Source organism: Procambarus clarkii, chromosome 58 (assembly GCF_040958095.1).
Source record: "Procambarus clarkii isolate CNS0578487 chromosome 58, FALCON_Pclarkii_2.0, whole genome shotgun sequence".
In the NCBI taxonomy this organism is placed as follows: Eukaryota; Metazoa; Arthropoda; class Malacostraca; order Decapoda; family Cambaridae; genus Procambarus; species Procambarus clarkii.
Window position 1 is genome coordinate 26,174,627 of NC_091207.1, and position 15,003 is coordinate 26,189,629.

Genomic DNA, 15,003 nt, shown 5'->3' on the forward strand with positions numbered 1-15,003 from the left:
TTTAAGATCCAGACAGCTTCTTTATGAATGACATTCAAGCTGCAGATAATATAACGGATATTAACACGAACTCAGAAGACTCTGAAAGAGAAATTTTCTCATTTCTCATCTTCAAGATAAAACTAGACAGTTTTCTTCAGGAAGTGCTGGACCAACCGTTCTGTGGTGGGTATGTGGGCCTGCGGGCCGCTCCAAGCAACAGCCTGGTGGACCAAACTCTCACAAGTCAAGCCTGGCCTCGGGCCGGGCTTGGAGAGTAGAAGAACTCCCAGAACCCCATCAAGCAGGTACAGAGAACGGAACCATGTACGAGGTCACCTGCTGACCTCTTTACATGCCAAACGGACCGCAGAGGACCAGAGGAAGGTTGGTCCAAGCTGAGGCGTCAGGCTGTGTCATCAGCGTCGCCCTCAGTTGGCGGTGAAACCATTCAACTATCCCGTTATCCTGAGGATGGTCGTCACGAGGACCTCAAATTGGAAGCCGAGCTATGAAGGAAAGCGCGAACTTGAGACTCTACTATCATCTCCATTATCAGAACTGCCTCAGGCCATCTGGAAAAGCAGTGGATAACTGTTAGTAAGTATACAGCTCCCTCCGGATCGAGGAAGAGGTCCGACGAGGTCTACATGACCCACCTCAGGTCTGGTAGTCTATAACGGCAAGTTGACCAGACCACACACTAGAAGGTGAAGGGACGACGACGTTTCGGTCCGTCCTGGACCATTCTCAAGTCGATTGTATAACGGCAAGTGTTGCAGCAGCGTGTGTGTGTGTGTGTGTGTGTGTGTGTGCGTGTGTGTGTGTGGCGGTGTATCGTTGGTGGCGCTGGAGGCAGACACGGACGCCAGTGCTGAACCCCGGTGAGGCCACCTGTTTGGTCAAGAGGCGTAGTGGACCCCTGATACCCGGGTGAGCCAATGTGAGTTTAATGTAAGTTCGGTATATACTGATGACCAGACCACACACTAGAATGTGAAGGGACGACGACGTTTCGGTCCGTCCTGGATCATTCTCAAGTTGATTGGGACCATTCTCAAGTGGTGCCACTATTCTAGTGTGTGGTCTGGTCATCATACTTTAGCCACGTTATTGTGACTCATCGTCGGTATATCCTGCCGTACGACACCGATGAGAGCAGCACCAAAAAACTCTCACACCTCAACAAAGCCTATTTACACCAGACAGTACCTGAAGGTTCGCTCTATGCAACATGGTATCTTCAGACAACCAAATTAGAAAGGTTAAATATCTCAAAAGAAATCCACAGGGAAATAGCAGTTCTGTTATATAGACTACGTCTAGGTTACAGATGCAACTGAGAGATTGGTGAACCCCGACAGAGAGAGTGCATCTTCTGCCAAACTGTCACAGAAAAGCCATTACTTCACTATCTTCTGGGATGTGAAGCAACCAACGACCTTAGAAGAGCTTTAAGAGTTCCTGCATCTTGCAGTAACCACCCTGAAGCCATCAACACAGCCACTCTCCTGGTCAATAAAGGTGTCCAGCAGCTGGACACCCTCATAAAGACTGTCAAGCAGTATCCTCCCCCGCGATAGCAGCCTGACGATTAAATGCGACCTCAGAACACTCTGAATAGATTTACTGAACAAAAAATTGTACCACTTACGGGCTATTCATGCCCGTGCCACCTCTTGTATGTGGCTTAAATTTTTATCAATCAATCAATCGATGAGAGCACATCTGTGCCAGGTGAGTACGACGGGCTCACCATAGCCCGTGCTGCTCGGAGCTTTGTGTTCCGAGCAGCTGAATCTAAAACAGTAACAACACCACCGATGAGATAAGAGTAGTTGAGTGAGAGTTGCTGGGAGTGAGGCGAGTGGGGAGGTCCTTCAGCGGAGCACAATTCCGCAGTTAGGGTCGTACCGCTAAGCTATAACTACCCTGGGGGTAATCAATGTGGGTCGTCTCGGGGAAGATGGCCCACAGGCTAGGTCGGGAGAGGACCAGTCATGAACTGGCATATAATTAATTCATTGTGTCGGGGGGACAGGAAGCCAGAGTATATTCATATACGTTACGCTTATATCAAGGTCCCCCCCCCCCAAAGAGTCGAATTACTGACCCCCGCACAAGATACGACCCCACCACAAGTTGACTAACTCTTGAGTACCTACTCACTGCTAGGTGAACAGGGCATCAGGTGATAGGGAATGTACCCAACTATTTCTGTCCCGTCCGGGATTCGAACCCGGAATATTGTGAATCAAGAACAAACCCGACTGTACTACCGAGACCCTATAAATATTTGTTAGGGTTTTATGGAGATGGCTTCAGGGTCGCACCACTGACCCTCTCAAGGATACAATCCACAACCAGCTGTTCCAGTAAGTTTATTGAGATAATAAAATACACCCCAAGAGAATACAGTAGTTTAGGTTATTTCCATCCTCGTCTATTTCTAGTCCCTAAAGGAGGTTCGTAAATCCATACAGTAGACAAATAACCATTTGTCTCCCTGTATCAAGCGTGTGCAAGAGGACACTCCCAGCATCAAGCGTGTGCAAGAGGACACTCCCAGCATCAAGCGTGTGCAAGAGAACACTCCCAGCATCAAGCGTGTGCAAGAGGACACTCCCAGCATCAAGCGTGTGCAAGAGGACACTCTCTGTATCAAGCGTGTGCAAGAGAACACTCCCTGCATCAAGCGTGTGCAAGAGGACACTCCCAGCATCAAGCGTGTGCAAGAGGACACTCTCTGTATCAAGCGTGTGCAAGAGAACACTCCCAGCATCAAGCGTGTGCAAGAGGACACTCCCAGCATCAAGCGTATGCAAGAGAACACTCCCAGCATCAAGCGTGTGCAAGAGGACACTCCCTGTATCAAGCGTGTGCAAGAGAACACTCCCAGCATCAAGCGTGTGCAAGAGAACACTCCCAGCATCAAGCGTGTGCAAGAGGACACTCCCAGCATCAAGCGTGTGCAAGAGGACACTCCCTGTATCAAGCGTGTGCAAGAGAACACTCCCAGCATCAAGCGTGTGCAAGAGGACACTCCCAGCATCAAGCGTGTGCAAGAGGACACTCCCTGTATCAAGCGTGTGCAAGAGGACACTCCCAGCATCAAGCGTGTGCAAGAGAACACTCCCAGCATCAAGCGTGTGCAAGAGGACACTCCCAGCATCAAGCGTGTGCAAGAGAACACTCCCAGCATCAAGCGTGTGCAAGAGGACACTCCCTGTATCAAGCGTGTGCAAGAGGACACTCCCTGTATCAAGCGTGTGCAAGAGAACACTCCCTGTATCAAGCGTGTGCAAGAGAACACTCCCAGCATCAAGCGTGTGCAAGAGAACACTCCCAGCATCAAGCGTGTGCAAGAGGACACTCCCAGCATCAAGCGTGTGCAAGAGGACACACCCTGTATCAAGCGTGTGCAAGAGAACACTCCCAGCATCAAGCGTGTGCAAGAGAACACTCCCAGCATCAAGCGTGTGCAAGAGAACACTCCCAGCATCAAGCGTGTGCAAGAGGACACTCCCAGCATCAAGCGTGTGCAAGAGGACACTCCCTGCATCAAGCGTGTGCAAGAGGACACACCCTGTATCAAGCGTATGCAAGAGAACACTCCCTGTATCAAGCGTGTGCAAGAGGACACTCCCAGCATCAAGCGTGTGCAAGAGAACACTCCCAGCATCAAGCGTGTGCAAGAGAACACTCCCAGCATCAAGCGTGTGCAAGAGAACACTCCCAGCATCAAGCGTGTGCAAGAGGACACTCCCAGCATCAAGCGTGTGCAAGAGAACACTCCCAGCATCAAGCGTGTGCAAGAGAACACTCCCAGCATCAAGCGTGTGCAAGAGAACACTCCCAGCATCAAGCGTGTGCAAGAGGACACTCCCAGCATCAAGCGTGTGCAAGAGAACACTCCCAGCATCAAGCGTGTGCAAGAGAACACTCCCAGCATCAAGCGTGTGCAAGAGAACACTCCCAGCATCAAGCGTGTGCAAGAGAACACTCCCAGCATCAAGCGTGTGCAAGAGGACACTCCCAGCATCAAGCGTGTGCAAGAGAACACTCCCAGCATCAAGCGTGTGCAAGAGGACACTCCCAGCATCAAGCGTGTGCAAGAGGACACTCCCTGTATCAAGCGTGTGCAAGAGAACACTCCCAGCATCAAGCGTGTGCAAGAGGACACTCCCTGTATCAAGCGTGTGCAAGAGAACACTCCCTGTATCAAGCGTATGCAAGAGAACACTCCCAGCATCAAGCGTGTGCAAGAGGACACTCCCAGCATCAAGCGTGTGCAAGAGGACACTCCCTGTATCAAGCGTGTGCAAGAGGACACTCCCTGTATCAAGCGTGTGCAAGAGGACACTCCCAGCATCAAGCGTGTGCAAGAGGACACTCCCAGCATCAAGCGTGTGCAAGAGAACACTCCCAGCATCAAGCGTGTGCAAGAGGACACTCCCAGCATCAAGCGTGTGCAAGAGGACACTCTCTGTATCAAGCGTGTGCAAGAGGACACTCCCTGTATCAAGCGTGTGCAAGAGAACACTCCCAGCATCAAGCGTGTGCAAGAGGACACTCCCAGCATCAAGCGTGTGCAAGAGAACACTCCCAGCATCAAGCGTGTGCAAGAGAACACTCCCAGCATCAAGCGTGTGCAAGAGGACACTCCCAGCATCAAGCGTGTGCAAGAGAACACTCCCAGCATCAAGCGTGTGCAAGAGGACACTCCCAGCATCAAGCGTGTGCAAGAGGACACTCTCTGTATCAAGCGTGTGCAAGAGGACACTCCCTGTATCAAGCGTGTGCAAGAGAACACTCCCAGCATCAAGCGTGTGCAAGAGGACACTCCCAGCATCAAGCGTGTGCAAGAGGACACTCCCAGCATCAAGCGTGTGCAAGAGGACACTCCCAGCATCAAGCGTGTGCAAGAGGACACTCCCTGTATCAAGCGTGTGCAAGAGGACACTCCCTGTATCAAGCGTGTGCAAGAGGACACTCCCAGCATCAAGCGTGTGCAAGAGGACACTCCCAGCATCAAGCGTGTGCAAGAGGACACTCCCAGCATCAAGCGTGTGCAAGAGGACACTCCCAGCATCAAGCGTGTGCAAGAGGACACTCCCAGCATCAAGCGTGTGCAAGAGGACACTCCCAGCATCAAGCGTGTGCAAGAGGACACTCCCTGTATCAAGCGTGTGCAAGAGGACACTCCCTGCATCAAGCGTGTGCAAGAGGACACTCCCTGCATCAAGCGTGTGCAAGAGGACACTCCCTGTATCAAGCGTGTGCAAGAGGACACTCCCTGTATCAAGCGTGTGCAAGAGGACACTCCCAGCATCAAGCGTGTGCAAGAGGACACTCCCAGCATCAAGCGTGTGCAAGAGGACACTCCCTGTATCAAGCGTGTGCAAGAGGACACTCCCTGTATCAAGCGTGTGCAAGAGGACACTCCCAGCATCAAGCGTGTGCAAAAGGACACTCCCAGCATCAAGCGTGTGCAAGAGGACACTCCCTGTATCAAGCGTGTGCAAGAGGACACTCCCAGCATCAAGCGTGTGCAAGAGGACACTCCCAGCATCAAGCGTGTGCAAGAGGACACTCCCTGCATCAAGCGTGTGCAAGAGGACACTCCCAGCATCAAGCGTGTGCAAGAGGACACTCCCTGTATCAAGCGTGTGCAAGAGGACACTCCCAGCATCAAGCGTGTGCAAGAGGACACTCCCTGCATCAAGCGTGTGCAAGAGGACACTCCCTGTATCAAGCGTGTGCAAGAGGACACTCCCTGTATCAAGCGTGTGCAAGAGGACACTCCCTGCATCAAGCGTGTGCAAGAGGACACTCCCTGTATCAAGCGTGTGCAAGAGAACACTCCCAGCATCAAGCGTGTGCAAGAGAACACTCCCTGTATCAAGCGTGTGCAAGAGAACACTCCCTGTATCAAGCGTGTGCAAGAGGACACTCCCAGCATCAAGCGTGTGCAAGAGGACACTCCCTGTATCAAGCGTGTGCAAGAGGAGACTCCCTGCATCAAGCGTGTGCAAGAGGACACTCCCAGCATCAAGCGTGTGCAAGAGAACACTCCCTGTATCAAGCGTGTGCAAGAGGACACTCCCTGTATCAAGCGTGTGCAAGAGGACACTCCCTGTATCAAGCGTGTGCAAGAGGACACTCCCAGCATCAAGCGTGTGCAAGAGGACACTCCCAGCATCAAGCATGTGCAAGAGGACACTCCCAGCATCAAGCGTGTGCAAGAGGACACTCCCTGCATCAAGCGGGTGCAAGAGGACACTCCCTGCATCAAGCGTGTGCAAGAGGACACTCCCAGCATCAAGCGTGTGCAAGAGGACACTCCCTGTATCAAGCGTGTGCAAGAGGACACTCCCAGCATCAAGCGTGTGCAAGAGGACACTCCCAGCATCAAGCGTGTGCAAGAGAACACTCCCAGCATCAAGCGTGTGCAAGAGGACACTCCCAGCATCAAGCGTGTGCAAGAGGACACTCCCTGTATCAAGCGTGTGCAAGAGGACACTCCCAGCATCAAGCGTGTGCAAGAGGACACTCCCAGCATCAAGCGTGTGCAAGAGAACACTCCCAGCATCAAGCGTGTGCAAGAGGACACTCCCAACATCAAGCGTGTGCAAGAGGACACTCCCAGCATCAAGCGTGTGCAAGAGGACACTCCCTGCATCAAGCGGGTGCAAGAGGACACTCCCTGCATCAAGCGTGTGCAAGAGGACACTCCCAGCATCAAGCGTGTGCAAGAGAACACTCTCTGTATCAAGCGTGTGCAAGAGGACACTCCCTGCATCAAGCGTGTGCAAGAGAACACTCCCAGCATCAAGCGTGTGCAAGAGGACACTCCCAGCATCAAGCGTGTGCAAGAGGACACTCCCAGCATCAAGCGTTTGCAAGAGGACACTCCCAGCATCAAGCGTGTGCAAGAGGACACTCCCTGCATCAAGCGTGTGCAAGAGAACACTCCCAGCATCAAGCGTGTGCAAGAGGACACTCCCAGCATCAAGCGTGTGCAAGAGGACACTCCCAGCATCAAGCGTGTGCAAGAGGACACTCCCAGCATCAAGCGTGTGCAAGAGGACACTCCCAGCATCAAGCGTGTGCAAGAGGACACTCCCTGCATCAAGAGGAACACGATCGGTCGCCAGGTGTTCTCCTCGAAGCATACTTCAACAGCATACGTGACAAAATCACAAACCACACCATCAGATTATTACATGACACACAGCTCTGTGGTAAAGTGTGGGAGTAAAACCTCTACTGGACCCTTGCAGAGTGATCTACCCGAACTCCACAAATGGTCAGAAGACTGGCAAATGCTTTTCGATATTGAAAAATGCAAGGCTTTACCTTTTGGTAGCCCGTTCTCAGAATAAATTGATTGGAACGAGACACCAACTTCCCTCTCACACCTCATGGATAGTTGTCTAGATATTTGTGGTGATCCGAAAGCATATTACGGTTCCAATAATAATAATCTACTTGTAAATTGGTAAAGGAACCATTGTCCTAAGGAGATAATATTCTTGTTATAACTGTATTGTATTATAAGTCGATGGTTTAAAATATATATATAAAGTCTGTGATAAAATCATTTTATTTGATATGCCATAAGGCCTAGGTTTTCTTTAATGTGAAATTCTATGGGATATTCAAATGGTTCTCGATTTTCATACTTCACATGGTTGAGAATAATATACTGTTTTAACCTAACCTAACGTTAACTTAACCTAACCATGAATAGGAAGCAGATAACAGCACTAATTACGTAGTGATTACCAGGAAAGTACAAACTCCCTGAGAACACGTTGCATTTTGGTCCTAACAATATACATCTTAACTACCATATCAACCAACCTTACTACTTGGGCTGGACGGTAGAGCGACGGTCTCGCTTCATGCAGGTCGGAGTTCAATCCCCGACCGTCCGAGTGGTTGGGCCTCCATTCCTTCCCCCCTCCCCCTCCCGTCCCATCCCAAATCCTTATCCTGACCCCCTTCCAAGTGCTATATAGTATATTATCAGGGGGAAGCGCCAAGCCTAATGGCTTGGCGCTTCCCCCTGATAATTCATTCATTCATACCGGAGCCGGTCGGCCGAGCGGACAGCACGCTGGACTTCTGATCCTGTGGTCCCGGGTTCGATCCCGGGCGCCGGCGAGAAACAATGGGCAGAGTTTCTTTCACCCTGATGCCCCTGTTACCTAGCAGTAAAATAGGTACCTGGGTGTTAGTCAGCTGTCACAGGCTGCTTCATGGGGGTGGAGGCCGCGCGGACACTAAAAAGCCCCGAAATCATCTCAAGATAACCTCAAGATAACGATATCAACCACATGACCATGCGGCAGAGTAATGAAGAAAAAGACCTACTAGCTAAAGTTTCACCATTGAAAATTGCTCACCAAGTAGGAATTATGATTCAAACAAGCCAACTAAACTTAAGAAATATTCAATCGAATCTTTGACTTCAAGGGCCTCGTAGCCTGGTGGATAGCGCGCAGGACTCGTAATTCTGTGGCGCGGGTTCGATTCCCGCACGAGGCAGAAACAAATGGGCAAAGTTTATTTCACCCTGAACGCCCCTGTTACCTAACAGTAAATAGGTACCTGGGTGTTAGTCAGCTGTCACGGGCTGCTTCCTGGGGGTGGAGGCCTGGTCAAGGACCGGGCCGCAGGGACACTAAAGCCCCGAAATCAACTCAAGATATAACCTCAAGATAAGGAGTAGAAAGAGGTTGTTCAGCTGTACAAGTCTCTAACGCGCCCCACTTGGAGTACTGTATACATTCTTGGAGGCCTCATCTTCAATAGGACAAATATGCTTTGGAGAAAGCTGAACATCGCGCCAAAAATCATATCAGAAGTGAAATGGTGAAAGAGATGGCGGAAAGTCAACTTTCATACCAGAAGCGGCATTGGGGCACAGGACTAACAACACAACAGTTGAGAGGCGGGCCGAAAGAGCAAAGCTCAACCCCCGCAAACACAACAAAGTGAACTAGGTGAACTAGGTGAATACAACACTACAAACTAGACATGACAGGACTGATCTTATCAAAAAACTTTAAACTACTGAACAATTAGAAAAATATTAATCCAAATTGTTTCTTTTAAAAGGCCCACTGTACCACACAAAAGGAAACTGCGTTAGGCACAACAAGCCACAATGTTGGACAGAAAACAGGAGGGCGTTCCTCACATACGGGTAATCAACGCATGGACCTGCCTGCCCACTGAAGTCATAAATGCCAAGACACTATTTTAGTTTAAAATTCAGGTGGAAAAAAATTCTCGGGAATAACGAGGAGACCTTTGACAAGTCGTCGGCTTTCTGTCGCAGTCGAGGCCACAAGAGATAGTGATCCTCAGGGCGTCGGAGCCACTATAGATAGTGGCTCTCAGGGCTTACTGTCTCCGTCGGGGCTACTGGAGATGGTGGCCCTCAGGGCTTTCTGTACCCGTCGAGGCTACTGGAGATGGTGGCCCTCAGGGCTTTCTGTACCCGTCGAGGCTACTGGAGATGGTGGCCCTCAGGGCTTACTGTACCCGTCGAGGCTACTGGAGATGGTGGCCCTCAGGGCTTTCTGTACCCGTCGAGGCTACTGGAGATGGTGGCCCTCAGAGCTTACTGTACCCGTCGGAGCCACTGGAGATGGCGGCCCTCAGGGAAACTCCCATAAAGTATACAATCCGATGTGGTTATCATGACAGTGGTGGGACAAGCGTCACCATCATTGTGGGGACACTAACAAGACGCCAGAGTACAGTAGTTTGTCCCTTCCGCTTCATTTTACTAGTGTTGATATTCAAGTGTTTTCGGACGATAGGAATACACTTTTTTTGCAATTATGCTAATTAGGTAAGACAGTGAATGATAGATATTCTCACTGTAAATATATTGCCATCCGCTACTTTCACCGTAGCCGAGGAACTAAAATATTAACCATTTTCGTCTTCGTTTCGTGTAATTTCCCGCCAAAATTTAACATTATGCGTATCCATGAAAAACAGTGATTAGGATTCCGTCTTGGCAAACATTCACCACAAAACATACGAATTTCACTTTTTTTATTATTTGCCTATTAGATGACTCAAAAACAATGGAGATATTTATCAAGATGACAATTAAGAGATTCTTTCCCGCCAAGACCTCAACTGACGCGGCCGGGCGGCTCACAAACTGCTTTCAAACCTACCGTCCTTATACCCCTCAATGTGGCTTTGTATTATTTTGTGAGCTGATTGATTGATGAAAACTAAGCCACCCAAGAGGTAGCACGGGCATGAATAGCCCGTAATTGTGGGTTCGTGTGTGTAAATATGATATAGCGTACCTGTAGATACGGTCCTCTAGAACACTACGTTACAATGAGAGTTTCACCCTACCAATGCCACAGCGTACCCAAAGGCATTACAAAATTGGATTTGGTTAGATTTAGGACTTTGTAGAAAGGTACTATTACTTTGTAATTGGGTGTTTGTGGTAATTGGTAGGTCCCTACCTGGAGGCGGGCGACCAGGTACCTCGCCCAATACCTTACAGGATGGAGGCATCGACCTACCTTAATGGCCTGCGTGGTGAGATAGATGGTAGGGATGGATAGGTTACGGCCCACTGCTGCTGGTCATCGGGCCGGACCCCTGCTCTGGCTAGCAGGATGGGCCGCTACTGACCAGCAGGATGGGCCGCTACTGACCAGCAGGATGGGCCGCTACTGACCAGCAGGATGGGCCGCTACTGACCAGCAGGATGGGCCGCTACTGACCAGCAGGATGGGCCACTACTGACCAGCAGGATGGGCCGCTACTGACCACCAGGATGGACCGCTACTGACCAGCAGGATGGGCCGCTACTGACCAGCAGGATGGGCCGCTACTGACCACCAGGATGGGCCGCTATTGACCAGCAGGATGGGCCGCTATTGACCAGCAGGATGGGCCGCTACTGACCAGCAGGATGGGCCGCTACTGACCACCAGGATGGGCCGCTACTGACCACCAGGATGGACCGCTACTGACCAGCAGGATGGGCCGCTACTGACCAGCAGGATGGGCCGCCATCCTTACTGCCTCTTCCGTGTTGACCGATGGTCAATTCACGTGGCACTGCCTTCCCTCCCCCCAGTCACTGTGACCGTGGCACTCTTCTTGTCTGTAAACACACACACACACGCAGGGTAGAGTGCCACGGGAAGTGTAGGTGGGCACGTTGGGGGCCCCCAGGTGCCAGAGTGCCAGGTATAGGGAGTGTAGGGTGTACACCTGTCGCAGGGCGAGCCGTGGCCGCAACACTGAGTGCCAGCGGCCAGTGATGGCGCTTAAGTGTTAGCTGGCTCCTCCCACACCTTGCGTGTTCCCGCCCCGCCCTCTGCTGCCCCTGCCGCCGCCGCTGCCATCGCTGCTGCCACCGCCGCTGCCGCCGCCGCTGCCACCGCCGCTGCCGCAGCCGCTGCCATCACCGCCACCCCCGCCACCATAAACACCCCCATCCATTATATGGCCTCTTAACACACACATTGGATGTGTGTGTGTATTTACTATTTGTATTTACTATTTGTGTCTTCGGGATCGAGCTATTAGCTCTTGGACCCCACCTTTCTAACCAATCTATTTGTCCTCTATTATATCTACTACATATATTTCTTGATATGGGTGTCGGGCTGTGTGTGTGTGTGTGTGTGTAATTACCTAAGTGTAGTTACAGGATGAGAGCTACGCTCGTGGTGTCCCGTCTTCCCAGAACTCTTTGTCGTATAACGCTTTGAAACTACTGACGGTTTTGGCCTCCACCACCTTCTCAATTAACTTGTTCCAACCGTCTACCACTCTGTTTGCTAAAGAAAATTTTCTAATATATTTTCGGCACCTCTGTTTTCTTAGCTTGAATCTGTTTCCTTTTGTTCGTGAAGTTGCTGGTTTCAGGAATTCCTCTTTGTCAGTTTGGTCTGTTCCTGTTAGTATTTTGCAAGTGGGGATCATATCTCATCTTGTTCTATATTCTAGTTATGGCATTTTTAACGCCTCTACTCTCTCCTCGTAACTCTTGTTTATCAGTTCCTGAAGCCTGATTTTTGTTGCCTGGTCGTAGAATTCAATTAATCCTGTGAGGCATGACTTGCCATCTCTAAACTCAAGCTGATGTTGTGTTACAAAGTTCTTTCGCTCCAGATGTTCCACTAGCTTTTTTCGCACAATCTTCTCCATCAACTTGCATGGTATGCAAGTTAGGGACACTGGCCTGTAGTTCAGTGCCTCCTGCCTATCACCCTTCTTGTATATCGGGACTACATTGTTGTCTTCCAAATTTTTGGCAGTTCACTTGTTAGCAGTGTTTTGTTATACACCATGGAGAGTGGCAGGCACATTACTTCTACTCCTTCCTTTAGTATCCATGGCGATATTCCATCTGGGCCTATAGCCTTTGTCACATCCAATTCTAGCAAAAGCTTCCTTGCCTCCCCGCTGGTAATCACAAACTCCTCTAGTGGTGTCTGGTTAGATATTCCCTCTCTTATCTCTGGGATTTCTCCTTGCTCTAATGTGAAGACTTCCTGGGATTTCTTATTGAGTTCCTCGCACACCTCCTTGTCGTTTATAGTGAATCTATCTTCCCCTATCCTCAGTTTCATTACCTCTTCCTTCACTGTTGTTTTCCTCCTGATGTGGCTGTGCAGCAGTTTAGGTTGAGTCTTTGCCTTGTTTGCTATGTCATTTTCGTATTGTCCTTCTGCCTCTCTTCTCACCCTGACGTGTTCATTCCTGGCACTCTGGTATCTTTCTCTGCTCTCAGGTGTCCTGTTATTTCTAGTTTCTCCACGCCCTTGTACTCTGTTGCTTAGCTAGCTTACATCTCTGATTAAACCATGGGTTTCTCGTCTGCATTTCTTTGGTTTACCTTTTGGGCTGGGACAAACTTGTCTGCTGCGTCCTTACACTTGTGCGTGATGTAGTCCATCATGTCTTGGGCCGTCATTCCCCTGAGCTCTGTTTTCCATTTTATATCTGTTAGGAATTTTCTTATCTCCTGTATGTGTGTGTGTGTGTGTGTGTGTGTGTGTGTGTGTGAGTGTGAGTGTGAGTGTGAGTGTGAGTGTGTGTGTGTGTGTGTGTGTGTGTGTGAGTGTGAGTGTGAGTGTGAGTGTGTGTGTGTGTGTGTGTGTGTGTGTGTGTGTGTGTGTGTGTGTGTGTGTGTGTGTGTGTGTGAGTGTGTGTGTGTGTGTGTGTGGGTGTGTGTGTGTGTATGTGTGTGTGTGCTACACACTACACTATACTACACTCACAACACGTAGCAGGCCCTCCCTCCCCCCTCCACCTTGCCGAATGCTTCACTATACTGACATCAACACCCACACTCAACACTGCTACCCTCAGGGCAACCCGTTCTCGCACTTGCTTACAGTCAATATTGGCTTATTTAATAAGTGCATATGTGACATACTAATTGATTGTGAATATTTTAGTTTACCTTGAAAAGCTTCATGGAAAACACCGACCTCACCTAACCTTCTTAGTATGTTAAGATAAGCATCTTATTGTTTCTTATTTACAATTATTACTTAACCTATCAACGGTATAGGTTAAGTAATTCGAGGCCACGCATAACTGTGACCCAGATGGTTATCTATGGCTGCACACCTCTTCTTTCTAGCCACACACTTGTAGTGACTTCTATAAATGACTGATAAATTAAATTTCTATTATACAATACTTAATTATAATAATTACGTGTTATTATGATTATTATGTATCATTATTTACATATATGTTATGTAAATAAGAGAAACTTTGGTTATAAACTACTCAGTTGGAAATGTACAGCAATTTATATATCAAGTTTTTTAATCTGAGTTTGGTTCAAGAGTCACTGAATATGTTCGGGTTTATGACCGTATCTCTCGTGGGTTAGGAAATGTAGATGTTTATCTCTCAGAATGTTTGGTAATATGTTTATTGTTTGTGATGTGTGTATATGTATGTATTAACACGATGTACTGAACAGGGTGAGAATATCTTGAGCTACCTCATCCCTTTATGTGTATTTTACCTCAATAAACTTATTTCAATTTCAATTTCTCGTGGGTGTAGGTAATATGGCCTTTTCTGATTTGTGAATCAACACCATTTGCCATTTAACAAGCTAATATTTGTTATTGCTATTAACTTCAAATGCGTTATTTCCCCCGAATATAATTATGTTGTGAGATACGTCACAGGTTAGTGAGGACGCCACACACCTCTACGTCACAGGTTAGTGGGGACGCCACAGCCTGCCGGCACCCCTACACCTCTACGTCACAGGTTAGTGGGGACGCCACAGCCTGCCGGCACCCCTAAACCTCTACGTCACAGGTTAGTGAGGACGCCACAGCCTGCCGGCACCCCTACACCTCTACGTCACAGGTTAGTGAGGACGCCACAGCCTGCCGGCACCCCTACACCTCTACGTCACAGGTTAGTGGGGACGCCACAGCCTGCCGGCACCCCTACACCTCTACGTCACAGGTTAGTGAGGACGCCACAGCCTGCCGGCACCCCTACACCTCTACGTCACAGGTTAGTGAGGACGCCACAGCCTGCCGGCACCCCTACACCTCTACGTCACAGGTTAGTGAGGACGCCACAGCCTGCCGGCACCCCTACACCTCTACGTCACAGGTTAGTGAGGACGCCACAGCCTGCCGGCACCCCTACACCTCTACGTCACAGGTTAGTAGGGACGCCACAGCCTGCCGGCACCCCTACACCTCTACGTCACAGGTTAGTGAGGACGCCACAGCCTGCTGGCACCCCTACACTTCAGCCATCGACCAGTCCTGAGAACATGTTACCCCAGCAATTACCGCCGTCACTGTCACTGTCGTAAATCACGTCAAGTGGAGACGGTGTACCTGGTCGACGCTCACCTCATGACCTTGTCGGACTGGTCACCGTAAACACTTCCAGGAACACGGTGTAACTTTTGCGTAACGAAGTTCTCATTCCTCTGACATAACGAAGTCGGCGTGAACCGCTTGC

The 15,003-nt window shown here is 49.7% G+C and overlaps 2 protein-coding genes across 2 annotated transcripts in view; one reads left to right on the plus strand and one right to left on the minus strand.

The window, feature by feature from the left end:
* LOC123767986 (protein tyrosine phosphatase domain-containing protein 1) overlaps positions 1-11,267 on the minus strand; it is a 75,689-nt gene extending 64,422 nt beyond the window's left edge. The window contains exon 1 of the mRNA XM_069306706.1: positions 10,551-11,267. The gene's annotated coding sequence lies outside the window, so the exon portion shown is untranslated. The remainder of the gene's footprint in view (positions 1-10,550) is intronic.
* LOC138353598 (centromere-associated protein E-like) lies at positions 1,696-10,592 on the plus strand. Its single transcript, XM_069306794.1, has 5 exons — positions 1,696-1,716; positions 2,496-5,226; positions 5,746-6,306; positions 6,616-6,966; positions 10,483-10,592. Exons 1-5 carry the CDS (start codon positions 1,696-1,698, stop codon positions 10,590-10,592), a joined length of 3,774 nt encoding a protein of 1,257 aa, XP_069162895.1.
* Positions 11,268-15,003: the final 3,736 nt, after the last annotated feature.